Raw genomic sequence first — 27,158 nt, 5'->3', positions numbered from 1 at the left:
CTCGAATTATAGAGTTAATGGTATGAAAACACTTTCGGGGCAACCAAACGGGGGAATTAAGCAATATATACAATAATTGGGGCATAAGAATCATTTTTATTAAGTTTATCCTTCCCACCACAGAGGGACATAACTTGCACCATGCCCCTATTTTCTTCCTAAACCTGTCCAACAATGGGGACAGATTCAGATCGACGTAGCTCGAGAGAGGAAAAGACACTTGAACACCTAAATATTTGAACTGAGAAACCACTGTCAGCTGACTACCTTCCCCTGATATTGGGATGTCAATGCCCCCTTTATCCACTATCAAGATATTTGACTTTGCCCAATTGATTTCAAGACCTGATATATCACCAAATGTCCTAAGAATATGCATCACACCCTCCAAGGCCTCTCCAGAATTTTCCAAAAAGAGTAACATGTCATCTGCATATAGGGCTATTTTCTTCTCTATCATGCCATACCGAAACCCCCTGACCGAAGTCGAGCTCCTAATTGTCTGTAACAGGGGCTCCACTGCCAATGCAAATAGCAGCGGAGACAGCGGACACTCCTGCCTAGTCCCCCTATATAAACCAAAACTTCCAGACAACTCTCCATTAACTCTCACCCTAGCAGTTGGAGAAGAATACAATAACCTCACCCACGAGATAAAAGTCAGCCCGAAACCAAAAGATCTCAAAACCTCCTAAAGATAGCAGCATTCAACACTATCAAAAGCTTTACGCGCATCCAATGAGACTACGGTGTGCGTCTTCTTAGGATTGCATAAAAGTGCAGTCGGCCACAGTTTTGTGCGCTTCTGAAAAGAAGGACACCGCGGAACAGAGGCCAGAAGGAGTCCAGAGTAACTCTGCTGCCTCATTATAGCGAATGGATCGCTCAGGGTTCCATCTGAATCACGTTACTCAGAGATTTAGATGGAAACCCCAAAGTAAGTGGTCACCGTAGAGCGCCGGATAAATGTGATCCTAAACATTATGTAAAATGTTCCCAATAAAAGCTTCCACTCGATCCACAAAAAAAGCAAGTCCTCACTCAGGTCCGACATCTGTTGACAGAAATATGGGGGGCTTCCACGTTACTAGTATTACAAAGGCACTGTAAAAGCGACATAGCTCCTCACCCGCCAAAAGAAATTCAGCAAATTCTCCACTCCCATATCCAAATGTCCCTACTCCCTTGTGGGAAAAATGTGATTTATTTTTATTTTCGCGGCTTAACGTTATAAACTTCTGTGAAGCACCTGGGAGTTCAAGGTGCTCAATACACATCTAGATAAGGTCCCAAATGGATCTACTTTCCAAAATGGGGTCACTTGTGGGGAGTTTCCACTGTTTAGGCACATCAGGGGCTCTCCAAACATGACATGGCAACCGCTAATTATTCCATCAAATTTTCCATTCAAAAAGTCAAATGGCACGCCTTTCCTTCCGAGCCCTGCTGTGTGCCCAAACAGTTGTTTTCCTCCACATATTGGTTATCAGCGTACCCAGGAGAAATTGCAGAACAAGTTGTATGGCACAATTTTTCCTTTTAACCTTATGTAAATGCAAAATTTGGAGCTAAAAAGATTTATTTGGGAAAAATTGGATTTTTTTTATTTCCATGGCTCTACGTTATAAACCTCTGTGAAGCACCTGTGGGTTCAAGGTGCTCAATACAGCTCTAGATAAGTTCCCTAAGGGGTCTAGTTTCCAAAATGGTGTCACTTGTTGGGGGTTTCCACTGTTTAGGCACATCAGGGGCTTTCCAAACACGACATGGCAGCCGCTAAGTATTCCAGCATATTTTACATTCAAAAAGTCAAATGGCGCTCTTTCCGAGCCGTGCAGTGTGCCCAAACAGTAGATTTCCCCTACATATGGGGTATCAGCATGCTCACGAGAAATTGCACAACAAAATGTATGGTCCATTTTCTCCTGTTACCCTTGCAAAAGTAAAAAAAAATAGGTCTAAAGGAAAATTTTTGTGAAAGAAAAGTAAATGTTAATTTTTTCCGTCCACATTCCAAAAATTCCTGTGAAGAACCTGAAGGGTTAATTAACTTCTTGAATGTGGTTTTGAGCACCTAGAGGGGTGAAGTTTTTAGAATGGTGTCATTTTTGGGTAATTTCTGTCATATAGACCCCTGAAAGTCACTTCAGGTGTGAGGTGGTCCCTGAAAAAAAATGGTTTTGCAAATTTTGTTGTAAAAATTAGAAATTGCTGGTCAATTTTTAACCTTTATAACTTCCTAACAAAAAAAATATGGTTCCAAAATTGTGCTGATGTAAAGTAGACACGTGGGAAATGTTATTTATTAACTATTTTGTGGGATATGACTTTGTGATTTAATGGCATAAAAATTAAAAGTTTGAAAATTGCAAAATTTTCAAAATTTTCATTTTTTTCACAAATAAACGCAAGTCCTATCAAAGAAATTTTTACCACTATCATAAAATACAATATGCCATGCGAAAACGGTCTCAGAATCACCAGGATCCGTTGAAGCGTTCCAGAGTTGTGACCTCATAAATTGAGAGTGTTCCGAATTGTAAAAATTGGCCTGGTTAGGAAGTTGAAAACAGGCTTTGGGGCGAAGGGGTTAATATAACATAGGCCTTGTATGATTTTCTTTTCAATTTTGATGTATAAAACGGGCTGATGTAATATGGATGACAAAATCAGATAAATGTATGAAATATGGATCAAATATAAAAAAAACTATATTAAAGCCCAAATTGTCCATTTTCTTTCGATATAAAAATGCAATTTTTAATATGGTCGTGTGAGCCCAGTATCCAAGAGGTTAGACAAAAGTGATTAAAATTGCATCAGATTTATGATGAAGCAGGATCCACGGTTATAAATCTGGCTCATTATCAGATTGTCTAGTCTAATTTTTATGCTCAATATTTATGTAGAGAGGGCTCAGTAATGCCATTGGCAGTATATGAAAACAAAGCACCAGCAAAGTTAGAATTGCCTTTATGCAGGTATGACAATATTCATTTATTATATATTACCTGAGATTAGATATGTCATTTGGAATTGAAGTAATGTTATTGTAGGACACATCCAGCACCTGCAGATGTGGCAGTAGGAACAGCCTACAAAATAATGAAAAATAATGTTTATCAGAGAGACTAAGATGAAACACTCAGACATGACACTGATGTACCACTATTCCAATGTAACATGTATGGCTTCAAGCACATTTGAGTTATATCAATGTTTAATACTGTATAATACAAAAGTCAAACTCTTTTACATAAAGTATATTCTATATAATTCTGATAAAATTATGTACAATCTCTAGTAAATGTAAAACATAATAAGGGAGAGTGGCAGATTAGGCCATTAGAAGGGCCGTGCATCTCTCATACATTCATAGCATATTCTGTGGACATGCTATACATAGAACAGGTGGAAATTCTCCTTAGGCCAGTCTCACACGTCCAGATAATTCCAGTACCGGAGAAATCGGTACCTGAGTTATCCGTGTCCATGTGCTCACGTGGCACATCAGTGTGGCACACGTGCGGCAGCCGTGTGCCGCCTGAGGAACACACAGACCGTGCAGGAGAGACTGCGCTGACCCTTGCGTGTGGTGCTGAAGTCGGCATTCATCCCTTCTGTCCTGCTCGGCTGAAAGCAGCGCTTGCAGGAGAGAAGGAATGAAAAATCAAGTTTTTTTTTTTGTTAAAAATAAGGTTTGGGGTCACCTCTATGGGAGGTGGAGCCGCATATTCATCACTGTAATGAGCGGTACCATGTGACCGCTCACACAGGACGAGCTGCCGGCTTTGAGAGGAGGCACCGCGGGAGCTGGGTGAGTATTTCTCTGCAAGCGGGCGGGCGCAAGGGGGTGGGGAGGGGTGTGAGGTGACGCCAAACTTTAATTTAAACAAAAAAAACAAAAAAAATTGATCTTGCATCCCTTCTCTCCTCCGAGCGCTGCTTTCAGCCGAGCAGGACAGAAGGGATGAATGGTGGCTTCAGCACCACACACAGGGGACAGCATTTACTGTAGCACTGTTCTGTGTGGTCCTCAGTCGGCACACGGATGGCACATGGACAGCATCCGTGTGCGGTAGGTGTTTACACGGACCCATTGACGTTAATGGGTCCGTGTGATCCGTGCGCTCCCACGAACACTGACATGTCTGCGTGTTTTGCAAACAGACACATGGTCCGTGAAACCACGCTGACATGTGTAGAGACACATTTATTTTAATGTGTCTACGTGAGTCAGTGTCTCCGGTACATGAGGAAACTCTCACCACACGTACCGGAGCCACTGACGTGTGAAACCGGCCTTAAAGCTTTTTACGGTGTTGTGAGCATCATACCCAGCAGGAAGAGATGACAAAGAACAAAACGATACAATGAAAGTTCGGAGCCTCTTCAGCTTGTGAATACCATATGGGATTTCCTTGATGGGGTTGTTCCTTAGTTTAAGTGATTCCAAATATTCAAGATTGTACACCTGCAATACAGGGAAGTAACAATAATAGCATGGATGCAGTCGCAAGCTGTGGCTAGTTGCCTGGATGAAGCTCTACCCGAAGCTAAGGGCAGCACATCTGTAATGTAAAATAGTGACCACAATAAGCCTCGCTGCTGCATTTATCCACTGCCTGTATGGGCAAAAGAGCACAGATAATACTTCACTGTTACCACAAACGTATGCACTTTGGAGGCCAAAAGCAGGGCTGGCTGTCAGCCACATGGCGGGACACTAGCCTTACTTATCTAACCTTCAGGTCCTGCTCCCATTCCCTATGGCCGCCTCTCTTCTCCATCATCACACAAGGCTTTATAAGACTGACTGCTATGTTCTGTCTGAGTTTTCAGTAGTTTTGCATTCAGCTAAGGCTGGTTTCACATTTGCGTTTTTTTGGGTGCATTTTTGCGGTAAAAAAAGGAAAAAAACGCATGGTGAAAAAACGCATGTAAACGCGTGCAAACGCTGCGTTTTTTTGACGCATGCGTTTTTGCATGTGGTGAAAAAAATGCGGCGTTTTGATGCGTTTACATGCGTTTTTTCATGCGTTTGCGTTTTTTAAACGCATGCTGAGAAATGTGTGACAGCTGCCAATCATCAAAATAAAGTAAAAAACCCACTATAAACAGAAATAGTTAGGGGTAGGGTTAGGGGTAGGGATCATAACCCTAACCCTACCTCTAACCCTAAGGGATCCTAACCCTAACCCTACTCCTAACCCTACCCCTAAAGGGATTAGGGTTAGGGGTAGGATTAGGGGTAGGGTTAGGATCCCTTAGGGGTAGGGGTATGGTTAGGGGTAGGGTTAGGATCCCTTAGGGTTAGGGGTAGGGTTAGGGGTAGGGTTAGGATCTCTTAGGGTTAGGGTTAGTGGTAGGGTTAGGATCCCTTTATCACCTTTATGTTGGGGGGTGGCATATCAGTGTGTTTTCTGGTTTTTTAATATAAAAACGCATGCGTTTTTAACGCAAAAAAACGCATGCACAAAAAAACGCATGCGTCCCCATTGACTCCAATGCATTTTTTGACCCCAAAAAAACGCATTAAAACGCATGCGTTTTTTTTGGTCCAAAAAACGCCTCTCAAAAATACTACAAGTTGCATTTCTGAAAATGAACGCATGCAGAAAAAAAACGCATGCGTTTCAAAACGCAACCAAACGCGTACAAACAAAAACGCATGCGTTTTCAATGTTAAATATAGGAAAAAAAACTGCATGCGTTTTTTTTTAAAAAAACGCTGCACACAAAAACGCAAGTGTGAAACCACCCTAACACATGTCCTCCAGGAGTTTCGCTTCATCATTCACTTCTCTCACCTGTCAAATCATCTCTTCATTGAACTCCTACTTGATTATTATCCATCTGCATTTTCTTCCTGGCTGCGTTTTACCATTTCTCTGCTGTAAGACGCGTCTGATCCAGATATCACAGTTTGCACTGACGAGGGGCAGTACCCCGAAACACAGTGTCTGCAAATTGAGTTTCTGGTTTGGCTCTTTTCCTAAGTCATGTGACAAGGCTCGTTAAAGGGTCGACACTGACTTTTAGGATTGCAACTTCCAATAGGTGGCACTAGACTTCTAGTCCTCTTCCTCTCTGAAGAGACAATCTGCTGTAAGAATAAAGGTACCGTCACACTAGACGATATCGCTAGCGATCCGTGACGTTGCAGCGTCCTGGCTAGCGATATCGTCCAGTGTGACAGGCAGCAGCGATCAGGCCCCTGCTGTGATATCGCTGGTCGGGGAAGAAAGTCCAGAACTTTATTTCGTCGCTGGATCTCCCGCTGACATCGCTGAATCGGCGTGTGAGACGCCGATTCAGCGATGTCTTCGCTGGTAACCAGGGTAAACATCGGGTTACTAAGCGCAGGGCCGCGCTTAGTAACCCGATGTTTACCCTGGTTACCATCGTTAAAGTAAAAAAAACAAACACTACATACTTACCTACCGCTGTCTGTCCCCGGCGCTCAGCTTCTCTGCACTCCTCCTGTACTGGCTGTGAGCACAGCGGCTGGAAAGCAGAGTGGTGACGTCACCGCTCTGCTTTCCGGCTGACCGGCGCTCACAGCCAGAGCAGAGAAGCAGAGCGCCGGGGACAGACAGCGGTAGGTAAGTATGTAGTGTTTTTTTTTTTTTACTTTAACGATGGTAACCAGGGTAAACATCGGGTTACTAAGCGCGGCCCTGCGCTTAGTAACCCGATGTTTACCCTGGTTACCGGCATAGTTGGTCGCTGGAGAGCTGTCTGTGTGACAGCTCTCCAGCGACCAAACAGCGACGCTGCAGCGATCCGGATCGTTGTCGGTATCGCTGCAGCGTCGCTTAGTGTGACGGTACCTTAACTCTTCTCTGCTAAAACTGGAGCTGTACACACTATCACGCTGCTGCAACAGTAACCTTTTTCTGCACGTAAGTATCCAGTTTGCTTGTTCATCAGTAATGCCGTTAACCACCCACTTGCTGATTGCATTATGTCTCTGCCTTTGACTATCAGTCTGCTGATTAAACATTTGATTGCTGAAAGCCCTAGACTGACTATACACATCTGTTCCTCTGTAAACCTACACTTCTGGTTCTGTTACTGATCTGCTAGTCTGCCTGCTGTACTGCACGCTCTACTGTCCTGGTCTTCAATGATCCACATACCATCTGGCTGGCCCTGCCCGCTGTACCTACTTAATCAGAACCTGTCACAAAGATAAAAGTGGCCATTTTTAGCTTTTATTATATTCCCACTACACCACTAGGTATGCTGGTTTTTGTTGTTTTACAATCTGCCAAACAGCTTCAGAGATAAAGGTCTTTTTTCTTTAGAGCTATTTTTTAATGGTACAAATAAAGTCATTGGAGGTGAAAGAAGTCTATTAAGCTTATGGGTGACATAATTTTTCCTCAATTACAGTAAATGTTATTTTATTGAAAACATGTTTTATTATAAATAGCCACAGCTTTGTGTACTTATATTTCTATCTCTAAGGTTGGAAATATATATTAGTTGTATGTGGCAAAAAATGACACAATCAGCTTCCAAATACCATTTCTATAGTGCCCATAATAATGTGTCAAAACCAAAATCTCATTATACATTACAGCATTGATATACAGGGTTTCTAATAATCTAAATCTAATTTACAGGGAATCTGTAGCCAGGCTCTCACTACCCCGTCTGGGAGCAGTTTTACCTGCTGCAGATCTACCAGTTCTCTGAATGCATGGCTCTGTAGAACCCCATCCACACTACTGATTAGCTGTTTTCTGTGCACACTGTGCATAGGCAGAAAGCTGCCAATCAGTCGTGGGGGCAGGGTAATAAGCAGCTCATGAATATGGAGGACAACATGGCTGCAGGTTTACTAGTCCTCTAGTGGTAAAACATTGATTTTATTAAAACTACAGCAAGCAACACAGTAAGTAACACATCGCTGAAATCAGGGTCTGTGTCGCTACATTAAGCTTGCTTTCAGATTACGTGGCAAAAATCTGCTGACAGAAAATCTAAATCCAATAATGCAAAAATACATTTTAATAAAAATGCAACGTACCTCTACAGGGAATTGCCAGAATTCATTAAAGGAAAGGTTGAGGTAAAATAAAGAATTATACAAAGGTGTCAGGTCTGGAAGCTTGGATATAAAGTATGCCTAAAATAGAAAGACTTGTTTATAGCATGAAGAAAATGTGGTAACATTGTATACTACTGCAGATAGTTACTGTATGTGGCCTAATTTTTAAAACTCTCTTTAGGGAATTCTCTATTAGGGATCTTAGCCTTGTTTGTGCCATAGACAATGTGCTTCTACTAGCATTCACAGAGACCATCCATAATAGGGCACATATGGATATTAGCCATGCGGCTGATGTAATATACTGTATATACTCATGTATAAAGCCGAGTTTTTCAGCACATTTTTTTTGTGCTGAAAATGCCCCTCTCGGCTTATACACGAGTCATTGTCCCAGAAAGCCGGTGGGGGAGGGGGAGCAGTGGGTCACAGAGGCAGGAGCTGGCGGCTGTGGCTAACACCTGTGGCGCTGCTAAAGAGAAATGAATATTCAAATATATATATAGTGCACACAGTGACAGCTGCAGCTGCCGGCTTCCAGAAGACATCCTACTCACCCTCCAGCATGCCCTCGCAGCATCTCGTTGGTTCCGGCTTCCAGCAGCTCTTCCTGTGCTGGCAATCACGTGGCACCGCTCATTAAGATAATGAATATGCACGCGTCTCAACTCCCATAGGCATTACCCTAATGAGCGGGGCCACGTGATCGCTCAGCACGGGAAGACCTGCTGGTGTTGCGAGGGCATGCTGGAGGGTGAGTAGGATGTTTGTTTTTTTTGCAATAGGAAGCATGCATACAAGGACAGCTACGGAATTCGCCCAGGCGCAATAAATCAGACCGCCGCCATCTTTGTGCAGACAGATAGCGGCGGTCACATTAAAATCGCTTCTTCTGTACAAAGATGGCAGCGGTCAGTGAATCATTCGGCTGATCCCAGCGGCGGCGTGTTCACAACAGTGTTCCACTGGTGGTACCGCGCAAGAGGCTGCGTACGGCGTATACAGTTGTATGTGTGGTGCGTACGGCGTATACAGTGTGTGTGTGGTGCATACGCCATACACAGTGTGTGTACTGCGCAAGAGGCTGGTACCACCAGCAGTTTCCATATTGAGACACCCATCACTTGGGTGTCCCAATATGGCAGTCGGTGAACTTCCGCCGCTTGGAATTCTGGGATACAGACACATCTGGATGGAACAGGATGTGAAGACATTACAAGGTATGTATATATTAAGATGGAAGAATACTTTGGACTACAGAAGGAGTTGGGTGTCTGGTTACAAGAAAGCTGAGTAGCAGCACTCAATGTCAAGCAACAGCGGCAAAAGTTTGTGAGATATTATGGTGTTTAAAAAGAGAAAAAATCTTGTGATTCTAATATATTATTACTAGTGATAAGTGAGTGTACTCGTTGCTCGGGTGGTCTCCGAGTATTTGTTAGTGTTAGGAGATTTAGTTTTCATCGCCTCAGCTGCATGATTTACAGCTACTAGACAGCTTGAGTACATGTGAGGATTCTCTAGCAACCAGGCAACCCCCACATGTACTCAGGCTGGCTAGCAGCCGTAAATCATACAGCTGAAGCAAGGAAAACTAAATCTCCGAGCACTAAAAAATACTCAGAGGTCACCCGGGCATGCTTTGGAAAACCCGAGCAACGAGTACACTCCCTCATTGTTAGGGGTTGAGTTCCCGCCTCTGCACAGGGGAAATCTTGAGCCACCTCTGCTGCGGTCTCCCATTCTTCTCCAGCCGCAGTGGAGCCTGCTCAGCGGAGATGTCGGTCCCAGCCTCTGGCTCAGGCAGATACTCTGCGTCTGGCTCAGGCAGATACTCTGCGCCTGGCTCAGGCAGATACTCTGCGCCTGGCTCAGGCAGATACTCTGCGCCTGGCTCAGGCAGATACTCTGCGCCTGGCTCAGGCAGATACTCTGCGCCTGGCTCAGGCAGATACTCTGCGCCTGGCTCAGGCAGATCCTCTGCATCTGGCTACTGCTGTTCTTCAGGGCTCTGCCATTATAGCTAGTACTGGTCAGCGGCGTGAACTCGCTTCTGGGACTAAGTCCTGCTTTCTCCCTTTTGAGCATGCCCAAAGGAAAACCTCTCATTGGAGGTCAGGGGTCACACGCTCAGGTCCTGAAGCAACTCACATTGGTCCTCTAGGAAGGTCCTGAAGTTGCTGTAACTATAAAAGGTTCACATGGCCGCACAGCCATGCGCTAGTATCAATCTTTGTCATGAGTTTTGCGCCAGTGTGGTCATGCATGCTTGTGGTCAGCGCCCGGCTGAAATAAGCCACTAGAATACCGGCACCTCCGGTGAGGAATTGTTTGTGTGCTTCTCTGACTGCATGACCACTGACTGCTATCAGCCCAGCAGTTAGCTGTGTACTTATGTGAGCTTAACAGGACACAGTGCTTTTCTATCACGGCGACTCTGTGAAGTAACAGAGCTCACTTATATCGCCATATAGTGCCATTTGCTAGCAGCAGGTTCTCCTCCTGCACGGTGGACCCCGGGCTGCGAACGCACCAATAATAACATCTATATTTACTTGGTACATTCCTCCAGCCCTAACACTCATCACTAATTATTACGCCTCTATAAATCACTTTAAAGGGAACCTGTCATGTCCTTTGTAGCATGTAACCTGTCCCCACCGCATTGTTAGTGATGTAATGTGCATCACGAATACTTTTTTAAAATGAAAAACGGTGGTCTAATCATGTGGAAAAAGCACTTTATATAATTATGTGGTTCCTGCTCATTTGTCATAAGGGTGTGGTTTATTTATTCAGCCACGATTGGCACCATCCACACAATTTACAGTACATGATGTTCCCGGGGTTGCACTGATGTCACTCAAATCCAATTTGAAAATCCTGCGTTTGTGCAGTGTACCATGGAGCTGCGCTTGCGCAGTGTCGATCGGGGAGTCGAGCATGCGTCATGAAGAGCTGGATACTGCACACAGTTTCAGTGCACACGTACGGGGAGCCGCTCGCCACAGCGCATGCGCAGTTAACCCTAATCGAATAACCCCTTCTAAGGATAACAGCATTTTTTTGTTTGACTTGAGCAGTCGTCAAGGATTGGAAAGTGCTATATGGCAGATCTTCTTAAATAAAAAGACTAAGCAGTGCTGGAAATCAGATACGCAGAAGGTGAAATCCAGACCAACCTCTACAGAAAGATTTAAAAGAGATTTTAACAAATCAGCAAAAATTATTTTTATTGGAAAATTGCGCCAGCATATGGATGAGAGTTGTTAACATCTCATTTAAATTATCTGAAAATTTGAAAGAAAGTAATTTTTCCTCCATGAAAACTGAATCATTTTTTCATGTAGAACTATTCCAGATACACTGAATTCTATCCTTTAGTAAACTATGGCAAATGGGGTACAATATATGAAGTTAAATAAACTAATAAACTAGTGACTAGACTGGGGGGCTTAACATCCAAATAATAGTATCATAAAGACCAAGAACCTAGAGTTTGAGAGAAAGACCACAATCGCACAAAGTTTTGCAGGGATAGAAAGGCATCACTTCATATCATAATGTCTTAATAGGCATAGCATCTTAGGCATAGGCATAGCATCTTACCTTTAAACTTAAAGCATGTCCTCCATTCACAAGACAGTCCAGCAGCGCAAGGTCACAGTGAGTTTCTAAGATCTTACTTTGCTCATTATATAAAGTTTGAGAATTTTGCATCCTCTGTGATTTAAAGAGTTGATGAATGGAATCTTCCCCTACGAAATCACAAGAGAGAAATGACTACTACCGCTCAGGCACCTGATTATTGAGAGACGAATGTACAGAAGACGCATATTCTCACAAGAACTCGCGTCTGTTACCAATCTTTGGTGGTCATCGCTTTGTTTTTACAGTTGGTCCAGATTACATTTAGCGCTATAGAGATTCACCCACCAAGCATCTTGGTAAAAAAGAGAAGTAATTACTATATGAAGTGATTTAAAGGGAATCTGTCACCAGATTTTTGTTATCTATTCTGACAGCAGCATGATGTAGAGACAGAAACCCTGAATCCAGTGTCACTTCATGATTGCTGCAGTTTTAATAAAATCGGTGTATTACTACTAGAGGACTATTAAACCTGCTGATAAGTAGTCATCCATATTCATGAGCTCTGTATAACCTTGCCACCACTATCGATTGTCGGCTTTCTGCCTATGCACAGTGTATTCAGAAAGTTGACAATCAGTGGTGGGGGCAGGGTCATACAAGTTGCCTTTAAGAACTGTATTGTATTGTAACAAATGAAGCCACCATGATTCGGAATTGCTAAATGGAATTACTGCGCATTCTGCTCCATGTCTGTCTATGGATATATCAAGCAGTAAGAACAGAACATGGGCAGGCTAACAAAGACGGGTGTAGTCAAGTGGCCATGTAATAAGGTAGGAGAAGAATGATCTATTGAGCGGAATCACTTTTCAGCAGAGCAGCGCAGTTATAGTGGCAGGCACTTACTTAGATTTTGCAGGTTGGCATCTTCCTCCTTTATCATGGCCTGCTGCTGTTCTGTTAATTACAGGGATATAACATGTAAGTGCACATATCCTAATAAATGTGGTGCTGTACTTAAAATTCTAACTTTCTTCTGTCGGGGAGCCACACACTATGTATGGAAAACATTCCTAGACTTTACCAGACTCCATACACAGGTGTGTGAAAAAGTTCCTGATTTCCTGTTCTTTTGCATGTTTGTCGTCACACTTAAATGTTTCAGATCACCAGACATATTTAAATATGAGACAAAGCTAAACATAAAATGCAGTTTTTAAATGAAGGTCCTTATTAATAAAGAGAACCTGTCACCAGGTTTGGGCACCGCCTTTCAGGGCTTATACTCGGCATTCTATAATGCTGTATATAAGCCCCCATCCCGACCTGTAAGAGAAGAAAACTAACTTTTAGAATACTCACCTGTGGGGCGGTCCGGTCCGAGGGGCGTCTCTCTTCTTGGTCCGGTGCCTCCCATCTGCTTATGATCGCCATCCTCTTGCTTGCTTCATGTGGATGACGTGTCCATGAATCATCCACACAGGCTCCTCGGCATCGCGCTCCTGCTGAGGGCAGAGCAACGTACTGTAGGGCGCACGTGCTGGACCTCTCTGCCCGTTTACCGGTGCCTGCTGGTTACATTTAAAGCACCACTCCAGCATTTTATGGTGCTTGAACCCTCTAGGTTCAAGCAACATATTGTAATCCGATTTCTTATATTTTATTATTATTCTACTTCTTCTTCTCCGCGTTTTCCGCAATTAATGCAGCCCGAACTGCTCAGCGCAGAGACCAGGCGGTGTTTCGCAGCCCTCGGTGGGGACAGGTGTGCTATGTATTTTTGGCGTCGATCCGATTTGTAGTTTTTACAAAAATCGCATTTAAAAAAAAAAAAATTCCCATAGGAATTAATGGCGACCTTTCCATGACCCCAACTGACATGAATTAAAGCCACAGCGCAGGTGCACTGACTGTACAAAGATGGCAGCTATGCAAATGTACAGTGTCTGTATATAGGGGGATGTCTGTATATAGGGGGATGTCTGTATATAGGAGTGGTGTCTGTATATAGGAGAGATGTCTGTATATAGGGGATGTCTGTATATAGGGGGATGTCTGTATATAGGGAGATGTCTGTATATAGGAGAGATGTCTGTATATAGGAGAGATGTCTGTATATAGGGGATGTCTGTATATAGGAGTGGTGTCTGTATATAGGGGGATCTCTGTATACAGGGGATGTCTGTATATAGGGGGGATGTCTGTATATAGGGGATGTCTGCATATAGGCGGATGTCTGTATATAGGGGGATGTCTATATGTAGGGTTGGTGTCTGTATATAGGGGGATGTCTGTATATAGGGATGTCTGTATATAGGGGATGTCTGTATAAAGGAGTGGTGTCTGTATATAGGGAGATGTCTGCATATAGGCGGATGTCTGTATATAGGGGATGTCTATATATAGGGTTGGTGTCTGTATTTAGGGGGATGTCTGTCTATAAAGTGCACATAGTACATCACCCAGCTTTGCACACAGACTTTCCTCTGCTCCTAGCATTCACATGGTATGTTCATGCACCCAGCTCTCCAGCCTGCTCTCCTGCTTTTCTGTCTATGAAGTGCACATAGTACATCACCCAACTTTCCACACAGACTTTCCTCTGCTCCTAGCATTCTCATGGTATGCCTTTCAGCTAACCCCAGCTTACCCTGTGTTATATATGACCTTGTTTACTCAATGCTTGATTGTATGCATCTGGTCCACCATTAATTCTCTGACCAAGATGAGCAGAGACCACTCCTCTCTGCTTCACACCTGAACGCACTTAGTTTTATATATATTGCATAGCTCAAGTCTGCAATGACTTTAGTCTGCTGTGTGATTCCTCTAAGTGTGTCCTAAAAGTGTGAAGATTAATTTTAGAAATAAAACCAGAATTGAACCAGAAGGGAACTGAAGGTAACTGGACACAGTCACTGTAAACAATGTTTCTATTTGTTTTCACTTTCACCCCTATAATCCTTCACTTTCTGCTAACTCCCCTGATCCCTACACCAAGTAAGGAACTGTTCATCTCCTCTTCAATCCTCCCCATCCACCTCACCTCCTCCTCAAAACTGTTCCTTAACATACAATCCTCTGTCTCCAAACACAGACAGCCCCCTCATGCCCTCTCCTGCTCCCACCTGCTAACACTTTCTCTGCTCCTTCTCACTTCTGGTGATATCTCTCCAAATCCTGGTCCTCCTCACCCCATTCCAACAGTCATTTCTACCTCCCATCCACGCTCTATCACAACCTTCTGTAACCTCTCTAACCTTATACCCATTCACCCAGCCCCCGCTTCCCCAGTCCCACTAACAGGAGCTTTGTGGAACGTTCGCTCTGTCTACAACAAGCTTTCCTACATCCATGTTCTTTTTGTTACTACCAAACTTTCCTTCCTCGCCATCACCGAAACCTGGCTCACCCCTTCTGACACAGCCTCTCCTGCTGCACTTTCGTATGGTGGCTTCCACATTTCTCACACCCCCTGCCCCAGCTGCAAACATGGCGGAGGAGTTGGTTTTCTCCTGTCAGATACCTGCTCCTTCACCCCAATCCCACTGCCACCCTCTGTTACCCTTCCTTCCTTTGAGGTGCACTCTGTGCGCATCTACTCGCCCTCCAACTGGCTGTCATCTACCGCCCCCCCAGGGCCAGCCACCACCTTCTTTGACCACTTCACCACCTGGCTACTTCATTTCCTTTCCGCGGACATCCCTACTATCATCATGGGCGACTTCAACATCCCCATTGACACTTCCCTCTCAGCTGCCACTAAACTTCTATCTCTCACTTCATCCTTCGGCCTCACTCAATGGTCTTCTACAGCCACCCACAAAGATGGCCACACACTGGACCTCATCTTCACCCGCCTCTGCTCTCTATCTAACCTCTCTAACTCCCCTCTTCCTCTTTCTGACCACAACCTTCTCACATTCTCTTCCCTCTCCACTCCATGTCTGCAATCCCCACCCCACAAACTTTCACACCCTCGCAGAAATCTTACACACCTTGACCTACACTCATTCTCTGACACTAACAACTGGTGTTTTCCCCTCAAGCTTTAAACATGCCTCCATCACACCTATCCTCAAAAAGCTCTCTCTTGACCCATCCTCTGTATCTAGCTATCGCCCTATATCACTTCTCCCCTATGCCTCCAAGCTACTGGAACAACACGTCTACCTTGAACTGTCCTCCCATCTCTCTTCTTGCTCCCTCTTTGACCGCTTACAATCTGGCTTCTGGTCACACCACTCCACTGAAACTGCCCTAACTAAGGTCACCAATGACCTCTTAACCGCCAAGAGCAAGCGACACTACTCTGTCCTTCTCCTCCTGGACCTGTCGGCTGCCTTTGACACAGTGGACCATTTCCTATTATTACAGACCCTCTCATCCCTTGGCATCATAGACTTGGCCCTATCCTGGATCTCATCATACCTAACAGACCGGCATTCAGTGTCTCCCACTCACACACCACCTCCCCACCTCGTCCCCTATCTGTCGGAGTCCCACAAGGTTCAGTCCTAAGGCCCCTGCTCTTCTCCATTTACACCTTTGGCCTGGGACAGCTCATAGAATCTCATGGCTTTCAGTATCATCTCTATGCTGATGACACACAGATCTACATCTCTGGACCAGATATCACCTCCCTACTAACCAGACTCCCTCAATGTCTGTCCACCATTTCATCCTTCTTCTCCATTAGATTTCTGAAACTTAACATGGACAAAACAGAATTCATCATCTTTTTCCCATCTCACGTGACCCCCCCAACGAATCTATCCATTACAGTAAATGGCTGCCCACTCTCCCCAGTCCCACAAGCTCGCTGCCTCGGGGTAATCCTTGATGCTGATCTCTCCTTCAAACCACATATCCAAGCCCTTTCCACTTCCTGCCGACTTCAACTCAAAAATATTTCACAAATCCGTTCATTCCTCAACCAAGAATCTGCAAAAACCCTAGTCCATGCCCTCATCATCTCTCGCTTTGACTACTGCAACCTCCTGCTCTGTGGCCTCTCCTCTAACACTCTCGCACCCCTTCAATCTATTCTAAACTCTGCTGCCCGACTAATCCACCTGTCCCCCCGCTATTCCCCAGCTTCTCCCCTCTGTCAATCCCTTCACTGGCTCCCCATTGCCCAGAGACTCCAGTACAAAATCCTAACCATGACGTGCAAAGCCATCCACAACCTGTCTCCTCCATACATCTGTGACCTCGTCTCCCGGTACTTACCTTCACGCAACCTCCGATCCTCCAAGATCTCCTTCTCTACTCCCCTCTTATCTCCTCTTCCCACAATCGTATACAAGATTTCTCTCGCTTATCACCCCTACGCTGGAACCCTCTACCCCAACATATCAGACTCTCACTTACCATCGAAACCTTCAAAAAGAACCTGAAGACCCACCTCTTCCGGCAAGCCTATGACCTGCAGTAACCACCGATCGACCAAACCGCTGCATGACCAGCTCTACCCTCGACTACTGCATTCTCACCCATCCCTTGTAGATTGTGAGCCTTCGCGGGCAGGGTCCTCTCCTTCTGTGCCAGTTATGACTTGTATTGTTTAAGATTATTGTACTTGCTTTTATTATGTATACCCCTCCTCACATGTAAAGCGCCATGGAATAAATGGCGCTATAACAATAAATAATAATAATAATAATATAGGGATGTCTGTATATAGGCGGATGTCTGTATATAGGCGGATGTCTGTATATAGGGGGATGTCTGTATATAGAAGTAGTGTCTGTATATAGGGGGATGTCTGTGTATAGGGGGATGTCTGTATATAGGAGGATGTCTGTATATAGGAGAGATGTCTGTATATAGGGGGATGTCTATATAGATGTCTGTATATCGGAGTGGTGTCTGTATATAGGGGGATGTCTGTATATAGGGGATGTCTGTATATAGGGGGATGTCTGTATATAGAAGTGGTGTCTGTATATAGGAGGATGTCTGAATATATGAGAGATGTCTGTATATAGGAGTGGTGTCTGTATATAGGGGATGTCTGTATATAGGGGGATGTATGTATATAGGGGGATGTCTGTATATAGGAGGATGTCTGTATATAGGAGTGGTGTCTGTATATAGGGGGATGTCTGTATATAGGATATCTGTATATAGGAGAGATGTCTGTGTATAGGAGTGGTGTCTGTATATAGGGGGATGTCTGTATATAGGAGAGATGCCTGTATATAGGAGTGGTGTCTGTATATAGGGGGATGTTGTATATATGGGGATGTCTGTATATAGGGGGATGTCTGTATATAGGAGGATGTCTGTATATAGGAGAGATGTCAGTATATAGGAGTGGTGTTTGTATATAGGGGATGTCTGTATATAGGAGGATGTCTGTATATAGGAGAGATGTCTGTATATAAGGGGATGTCTGTATATAGAGGGATGTCTGTATATAGGAGGATGTTTGTATATAGGAGGATGTCTGCATATAGGAGAGATGTCTGTATATAGGAGCGGTGTCTATATAGGGGGATGTCTGTATATGGGGGATGTTTGTATATAGGAGGATGTCTGTATATAGGAGAGAGGTCAGTATATAGGAGTGGTGTTTGTATATAGGAGGATGTCTGTATATAGGAGAGATGTCTGTATATAGGAGTGGTGTCTGTATATAGGAGGAGGATGTCTATATATAGGGGATGTCTGTATATAGGAGAGATGTCTGTATATAGGAGTGGTGTCTATATAGGGGGATGTCTGTATATAGGGGGATGTTTGTATTTAGGAGAGATGTCTGTATATAGGAGTGGTGTCTATATAGGGGGATGTCTGTATATAGGGGGATGTTTGTATACTGTATAGGAGGATGTCTGTATATAGGAGAGATGTCAGTATATAGGAGTGGTGTTTGTATATAGGAGGATGTCTGTATATAGGAGAGATGTCTGTATATAGGAGTGGTGTCTGTATATAGGAGGATGTCTGTATATAGGAGAGATGTCTATATATAGGAGTGGTGTCTGTATATAGGAGGAGGATGTCTATATATAGGGGATGTCTGTATATAGGAGAGATGTCTGTATATAGGAGTGGTGTCTATATAGGGGGATGTCTGTATATAGGGGGATGTTTGTATTTAGGAGAGATGTCTGTATATAGGAGTGGTGTCTATATAGGGGGATGTTTGTATATAGGAGGATGTCTGTATATAGGAGAGATGTCTGTATATAGGAGCGGTGTCTATATAGGGGGATGTTTGTATTTAGGAGACATAATAATATAATAATAATAATTATTATTTATATAGCGCCAACATATTCCGCAGCGCTTTACAAATTATAGAGGGGACTTGTACAGACAATAGACATTACAGCATAACAGAAATACAGTTCAAAACAGATACCAGGAGGAATGAGGGCCCTGCTCGCAAGCTTACAAACTATGAGGAAAAGGGGAGACACGAGAGGTGGATGATAACAATTGCTTTAGTTATTCGGACCGGCCATAGTGTAAGGCTCGGGTGTTCATGTAAAGCTGCATGAACCAGTTAACTGCCTAAGTAAGTAGCAGTACAGACACAGAGGGCTATTAACTGCCTAAAGTGAATGAGAACATAATGCGAGGAACCTGATTTTTTTTTTTTTTTTAATTTATTTATTTATTTTTTTTAAATAGGCCACACAGGGATCGTTAGGTTAATGCATTGAGGCGGTAGGCCAGTCTGAACAAATGCGTTTTTAGGGTACGCTTAAAGCTGTGGGGATTGGGGATTAATCGTATTAACCTAGGTAGTGCATTCCAAAGAATCGGCGCAGCACGTGTAAAGTCTTGGAGACGGGAGTGGGAGGTTCTGATTATTGAGGATGCTAACCTGAGGTCATTAGCGGAGCGGACGGCACGGGTAGGGTGGTAGACTGAGACCAGAGAGGAGATGTAGGGTGGTGCTGAGCCATGGAGTGCTTTGTGGATGAGGGTAGTAGTTTTGTACTGGATTCTGGAGTGGATGGGTAGCCAGTGTAATGACTGGCACAAGGTAGAGGCATCGGTGTAACGGTTGGTGAGGAATATGATCCTGGCAGCAGCATTCAGGACAGATTGGAGCGGGGAAAGTTTGGTAAGAGGGAGGCCGATTAGTAGAGAGTTACAATAGTCCAGACGAGAATGAATAAGTGAAACAGTAAGAGTTTTTGCAGAGTCGAAAGTAAGAAAAGGGCGAATTCTAGAAATGTTTTTGAGATGCAGGTAAGAAGAGCGAGCCAGTGATCGGATGTGGGGGGTGAATGAAAGGTCAGAATCAAGGATAACCCCAAGGCAGCGGGCATGTTTCTTTGGAGTAATGGTGGAACCGCACACGGAGATGGCAATGTCAGGCAAAGGTAGGTTAGTAGAGGGAGAGAACACGAGGAGTTCAGTTTTTGACAGGTTTAGTTTCAGATAGAGGGAGGACATGATGTTAGAGACAGCAGTAAGACAATCACTGGTGTTTTCTAAAAAGGTCGGTGTGATATCAGGAGAAGAAGTGTATAATTGGGTGTCGTCAGCATAGAGATGGTACTGGAAACCAAATCTACTGATTGTTTGTCCAATAGGGGCAGTATACAAAGAGAAGAGGAGGGGGCCTAGGACTGATCCTTGAGGAACCCCAACAGTAAGGGGAAGGTGAGAGGAGGAGGAACCAGCAAAACATACAGTGAAGGATCGGTCAGAGAGATAGGAGGAGAACCAGGAGAGAACGGTGTCCTTGAGGCCGATGGAGCGGAGCATATTGAGGAGGAGCTGATGATCCATAGTATCGAATGCTGCGGAGAGATCCAGGAGAATTAGCATGGAGTAGTGACCATTAGATTTAGCTGTTAGTAGGTCATTAGAGACTTTAGTGAGGGCAGTTCCAGTAGAGTGTAAAGAGCGGAAGCCAGATTGAAGAGGGTCGAGAAGAGAGTTATCTGAGAGATAGCGCGTAAGACGGGAGTGGACCAGGCGTTCGAGGAGTTTAGAGATGAAAGGAAGATTAGAGACAGGTCTATAATTAGCGGCACAGTTTTGATTGAGGGATGGTTTTTTAAGTAATGGATGTATGATGGCATGCTTAAATGAGGAGGGAAAAATACCGGAAGTGAGGGAAAGGTTGAATATTTTTGTTAGGTGAGAGGTGACAGCTGGGGAAAGGGACTGGAGGAGATGTGACGGAATGGGGTCACTGGTGCAAGTGGTCGGGCGAGAAGATGCAAGGAGCTTGCTTACTTCTTCTTCTGTGACTGGTTCAAAGTCAGAGAGTGAACTAGATGCAGTGGGGGAGGGAGGACAGTGCATGGTATGAAAAGATTGGGAGATGATTTCCTGTCGAATGTGGTCAATTTTTTCTTTGAAGTAATTGGCCAGATCGTCAGCACGGAGATCCGTGGTTGGGGCCTGCTCTCTTGGGTTGAGTAGGGACTGGAACGTGTCAAAGAGACGTTTAGGGTTATTGGACAGGGAGGTGATGAGGGTGTTTAAGTAGGTTTGTTTGGAGAGGTGAAGGGCAGAATTGTATGTCTTTAGCATGAACTTATAATGGATGAAATCTTCGGGTAGATTAGATTTTCTCCACAGACGTTCTGCGCACCTGGAGCACCGCTGCAGGAAACGTGTTTGCAGCGTGTGCCACGGTTGTTGCCGTCTGTGCCGAGTTGTTTTATGTATAGGAGGTGCAGCTTCATCCAGGGCGCTTTGCAGGGTTTCATTGTAATGCTTCAGAGCAGAATCAGGACATGAGATGGAGAAGATTGGGGCCAATGAGGACTGCAAGTTCTTCATAAGTTTCTGGGTGTTAATGGCCTGTATGTTTCTATAAGTGTGGAAAGTGGGGGTGACCTGAGCGGGATGGCAGTTCTTGATAGAGAATGAAAGAAGGTTGTGGTCAGAGAGTGGGAGAGGGGAGTTTGTGAAATCATCCACTGAGCAAAGCCGTGAGAAGACCAAGTCAAGGGAGTTTCCATCTTCATGTGTTGGAGAGTTAGTATGCTGCGAGAGGCCGAAAGAGGAGGATAGAGATAAAAGGTGAGAAGCAGATGGGGAGAGGGGAGAGGCAATGGGGATGTTGAAATCACCCATTATAAGGGTGGGGGTGTCACAGGAGAGAAAGTGTGGAAGCCAGGTGGCAAAGTGATCCAGGAACTGATGGGAGGGGCCGGGAGGACGATACACCACCGCCACTCGCATGGAGAAGGGGACGTAGAGATGTCTATATATAGGAGTGGTGTCTTTATAGGGGGATGTCTGTATATAGGAGAGATGTCTGTATATTGGAGTGGTGTCTGTATACAGGGGGATGTCTGTATATAGGGGGATGTTTGTATATAGGAGGATGTCTGTATATAGGAGAGATGTCTGTATATAGGAGTGGTGTCTGTATATAGGGGGATGTCTGTATATAGAAGTGGGGTCTGCATATAGGAGAGATGTCTGTATATAGGAGTGGTGTTTGTATATAGAGGGATATCTGTATATAGAAGTGGGGTCTGCATATAGGAGAGATGTCTGTATATAGGAGTGGTGTCTGTATATAGGGGGATGTCTGTATATAGGAGGATGTCTGTATGTAGGAGAGATGTCTGTATATAGGGGGATGTCTGTATATAGGAGGAGGATGTCTATATATAGGGGGATGTCTGTATATAGGAGATATGTCTGTATATAGGGGGAAGTCTGTATATAGGAGGATGTCTATGTAGGAGAGATGTCTGTATATAGGAGTGGTGTCTGTATATAGGAGAGATGTCTGTATATAGGAGTGGTGTCTGTATATAGGGGGATGTCTGTATATAGGTGTGGGGTCTGCATATAGGAGAGATGTCTGTATATAGGAGTGGTGTCTGTATATAGGGGGATGTCTGTATATAGGGGGATGTCTGTATATAGAGGGATGTCTGTATATAGAAGTGGGGTCTGCATATAGGAGAGATGTCTGTATATAGGAGTGGTGTCTGTATATAGGGGGATGTCTGTATATAGGAGGATGTCTGTATGTAGGAGAGATGTCTGTATATAGGGGGATGTCTGTATATAGGAGGAGGATGTCTATATATAGGGGGATGTCTGTATATAGGAGATATGTCTGTATATAGGGGGAAGTCTGTATATAGGAGGATGTCTATGTAGGAGAGATGTCTGTATATAGGAGTGGTGTCTGTATATAGGAGAGATGTCTGTATATAGGAGTGGTGTCTGTATATAGGGGGATGTCTGTATATAGGTGTGGGGTCTGCATATAGGAGAGATGTCTGTATATAGGAGTGGTGTCTGTATATAGGGGGATGTCTGTATATAGGGGGATGTCTGTATATAGAGGGATGTCTGTATATAGAAGTGGGGTCTGCATATAGGAGAGATGTCTGTATATAGGAGTGGTGTCTGTATATAGGGGGATGTCTGTATATAGGGGGATGTCTGTATATAGAAGTGGGGTCTGCATATAGGAGAGATGTCTGTATATAGGAGTGGTGTCTGTATATAGGGGGATGTCTGTATATAGGAAAGATGCCTGTATATAGGAGTGGTGTCTGTATATAGGGGGATGTTGTATATAGGAAAGATGCCTGTATATAGGAGTGATGTCTGTATATAGGAGTGGTGTCTGTATATAGGGGGATGTCTGTATATAGGGGGATGTCTGTATTTAGGGGGATGTCTGTATATAGGAGGATGTCTGTATATAGGAGAGATGTCTGTATATAGGGGGATGTCTGTATATAGGAGGATGTCTGTATATAGGAGAGATGTCTGTATATAGGAGAGATGTCTGTATATAGGAGTGGTGTCTGTATATAGGGGATGTCTGTATATAGAGGGATGTCTGTATATAGGAGGATGTCTGCATATAGGAGTGGTGTCTGTATATAGGGGATGTCTGTATATAGGGGGATGTCTGTATATAGAAGTGGTGTCTGTATATAGGGGGATGTCTGTATATAGGGGGATGTCTGTATATAGGAGGATGTCTGTATATAGGAGAGATGTCTGTATATAGGGGGATGTCTGTATATAGGAGGATGTCTGTATATAGGAGAGATGTCTGTATATAGGAGAGATGTCTGTATATAGGAGTGGTGTCTGTATATAGGGGATGTCTGTATATAGAGGGATGTCTGTATATAGGAGGATGTCTGCATATAGGAGTGGTGTCTGTATATAGGGGATGTCTGTATATAGGGGGATGTCTGTATATAGAAGTGGTGTCTGTATATAGGGGGATGTCTGTATATAGAAGTGGTGTCTGTATATAGGAGGATGTCTGAATATAAGAGAGATGTCTGTATATAGGAGTGGTGTCTGTATATAGGGGATGTCTGTATATAGGGGGATGTCTGTATATAGGGGGATGTATGTATATAGGGGGATGTCTGTATATAGGAGGAGGATGTCTATATATAGGGGATGTCTGTATATAGGAGATATGTCTGTATATAGGAGTGGTGTCTGTATATAGGAGAGATGTCTGTATATAGGGGGATGTCTGTATATAGAAGTGGTGTCTGTATATAGGGGGATGTCTGTATATAGAAGTGGGGTCTGCGTATAGGAGAGATGTCTGTATATAGGAGTGGTGTCTGTATATAGGGGGATGTCTGTATATAGAAGTGGGGTCTGCATATAGGAGAGATGTCTGTATATAGGAGTGGTGTCTGTATATAGGGGAAGTCTGTATATAGGGGATGTCTGTATATAGGGGGATGTCTGTATATAGAGGGATGTCTGTATATAGGAGTGGTGTCTGTATATAGGAGAGATGTCTGTATATAGGGGGATGTCTGTATATAGGGGATGTCTGTATATAGGGGGATGTCTGTATATAGAGGGATGTCTGTATATAGAAGTGGGGTCTGCATATAGGAGAGATGTCTGTGTATAGGAGTGGTGTCTGTATATAGGGGGATGTCTGTATATAGGAGGATGTCTGTATATAGGAGAGATGCCTGTATATAGGAGTGGTGTCTGTATATAGGGGGATGTCTGTATATAGGGGAATGTCTGTATATAGGGGGATGTCTGAGACATTGGAGCAATCCGGAGGTCACGATCTCCTGGAGACTGGTGGGAACAGTTGCGTTAGGAGATGAAGACGGTGGAAGGTCAGTATGAGAGTAGGGGCAGGGACCTTACATTAGAAGAACCACTCAACCACTCCAGCGGTAAAATAAAAATAAAGCGCTGGAGTGCTGCTTTAGGTCTATCTGCTTCTGTCTTCAGATTTGCATGTTGACAAAATGTTTATTTTCATTGTAAGCTATCTGATTATACTGGTAAAACGTTTCACTGCTTTAAGAGGGTTCTGTCCAACAAAACACCAGGGAGAAAAAGATGGGAGAAAAAAGGGGTGACATGACAGCTGCCGAGTGGCTTTTTCCCTTCGCTGCTATCACAGTGCCGGCATAGCTTTGAGATGGACAGTTGAATCATATGTCACGTAAGTTGAAGCTGACGGCCCAATATAAAGACGTTAATAGGGATGCAGTACCGTACTGGTCACCTCATATGATGCATAGGGATCTTTAGGGTCTCCTCAGTTTGCAGGGCACAGGTCATACTGACACCTCTGCACTCCCTATAGTTGTTGTGATAAGACAAAGTCTCTGACTACCGATATGTGGCCTAACAATCCCAGACACTGTAATAGGAATGCTAGACTGTCCGCAGTAATGCAAATATTCAGTACTGAGGGCAGACAGGCGCAAGAAGGCTTAACAGGGCTTACACTATGGGGGGAGGGGGGCTTTACAAGCTAAATACACCTGAATTTGGGCTGAATTTGCCTAAAACACTGTCTTTCATATATCCTACACCATGTTTTTTATGTGTTTCAGGCTGGTTTCACATTTGCGTTTAAATCCGCAGCGTTTAAAACGCATCCGCAAGTGGTGAGAAAAACACATGTAAACGCGTACAAACGCTGCGTTTTTTAGACGCATGCGTTGTCGCATGCGGTTAAAAAAACGCCGCGTTTGTACGCGTTTACATGCGTTTTTTCCTGTGCTTGCGCTTTTGGTACGCATGATGAGAAATTTCACAAGCTGGTTTTTGTTCATTCTGCTTCACAAAAATCGGAATAAAAAGCAATCAAAAATGTCACGTGCCCGAAAATGTTACCAATAAAAATGTCAACTTGTCCCGCAAAAAACAAGACCTCACATGACTCTGTGGACCAAAATATGGAAAAATTATAGCTCTCAAAATGTGGTAACGCAAAAAATATTTTTTGGAATAAAAAGCGGCTTTCAGTGTGTGACAGCTGCCAATCATAAAAATCCACTTGAAAACCCCTTATAAATAGAAATCAAACCCCCTTCATCAACTCCTTAGTTAGGGAAAAATTAAAAAAATGTATTTATTTCCATTTTCCCATTAGGGTTAGGGCTAGGGTTAGGGTTTGGATCTCTTTGGGGTTAGGGTTAGGGCTAGGGTTTGGATCCCTTTATCACCTTGATGGTGGCTTAGGGTTAGGGTCAGGGTTTGGATCCCTTTATCACCTTGATGGTGGGGGGTGGCTTATCAGTGTCTAGACTTGTTTTTCTATATGGAAACGCATGCGTTCAAAAACGCAACCAAACGCATGTGCTTATAAACGCATGCGTTTACATAGACAGCAATGCTTTTTTTTACGCAAACCGTGCGCAATCGAACGCATGCGTTTCCTGGTGGCAAATAGACGCCTCTAAAAATACTACATGTTGCATTTCCGCGCCATGCCGCAAGCGACAAAAAGATGCATGCGTCGTCAAACGCGGCCAAACGCGAAGAAAAAAAAACGCATGCGTTTTTAATGTTAAATATAGGAAAACACGACGCATGCGTTTATATGCGGTACAAACGCAGTGGCAAAAAACGAAATGTGAAACCAGCCTTAGCCACTTTTTCTTCCTTGGAGGACATGGCTTAGAAAAGATAAGGTTGGTAGTGAGTGGATCGTTCGAAATTTTAAATACCTGGCTTTGCCAAATCTTCCCCAAAAATACAAATCGTAGGGAATAAATTCATGCGCATTGTAATGGAGAGTCAGAGAGAGGTCAATGGTTGAATCTGGAGATGGAATCCAATTGTGTCGTACCTATCACCAGTCCACTGCCGACTGTTCTCCATTGGGAACCAGTGGTTTACTAACCACCACTGTAAAAGGTATAATTATCTGCTTGATAACCTAGGTTGTGATGACATAGCTGTAGGTCATTATTAGTCCACTCTTTGATGCCTCACTAGGTTGGGAAATGGTGCAATATAATTTTGGAAATCATAAATCGAATCTCAAAGTGACTGAAATTCGATCCTCCACAGATGGAGCTCATTCCTAAACACAATGCATCAAAATTGGCCAACAATTTTGCAGCAAATTTCTCATGCAAAGTAAGCCAACTAATAAGCGGTGTAAATTTAGACTAATCCACATAATAAAGTCGTAATGATCTATTAAAAGAAAAGAACTAACACCCCGCTATGCTGCATGAGGAAGGAACACTGGATTTTTTTCTACAAACAATTTTGGCAAGTATTCTCCAATAGTCAGATT

At 43.8% G+C, this 27,158-nt stretch overlaps 1 protein-coding gene across 1 annotated transcript in view; it reads right to left on the bottom strand.

Annotated features, from left to right (window-relative positions):
- LRRC63 (leucine rich repeat containing 63) overlaps positions 1 to 27,158 on the bottom strand; it is a 63,162-nt gene that overhangs the window by 21,768 nt on the left and 14,236 nt on the right. Inside the window, exons 5-9 of the mRNA XM_069758273.1 lie at positions 12,560 to 12,610; positions 11,669 to 11,817; positions 8,039 to 8,137; positions 4,338 to 4,474; positions 3,012 to 3,095 (exon numbers count right to left, since the gene is read on the bottom strand). Of these exons, the coding sequence (XP_069614374.1) occupies positions 3,012 to 3,095; positions 4,338 to 4,474; positions 8,039 to 8,137; positions 11,669 to 11,817; positions 12,560 to 12,610 (520 nt within the window). The remainder of the gene's footprint in view (positions 1 to 3,011; positions 3,096 to 4,337; positions 4,475 to 8,038; positions 8,138 to 11,668; positions 11,818 to 12,559; positions 12,611 to 27,158) is intronic.

The sequence above is a fragment of the Ranitomeya imitator genome, chromosome 3 (assembly GCF_032444005.1).
Source record: "Ranitomeya imitator isolate aRanImi1 chromosome 3, aRanImi1.pri, whole genome shotgun sequence".
NCBI classification, from domain to species: domain Eukaryota; kingdom Metazoa; phylum Chordata; class Amphibia; order Anura; family Dendrobatidae; genus Ranitomeya; species Ranitomeya imitator.
This window is presented reverse-complemented; position numbering and strand designations above follow the sequence as displayed.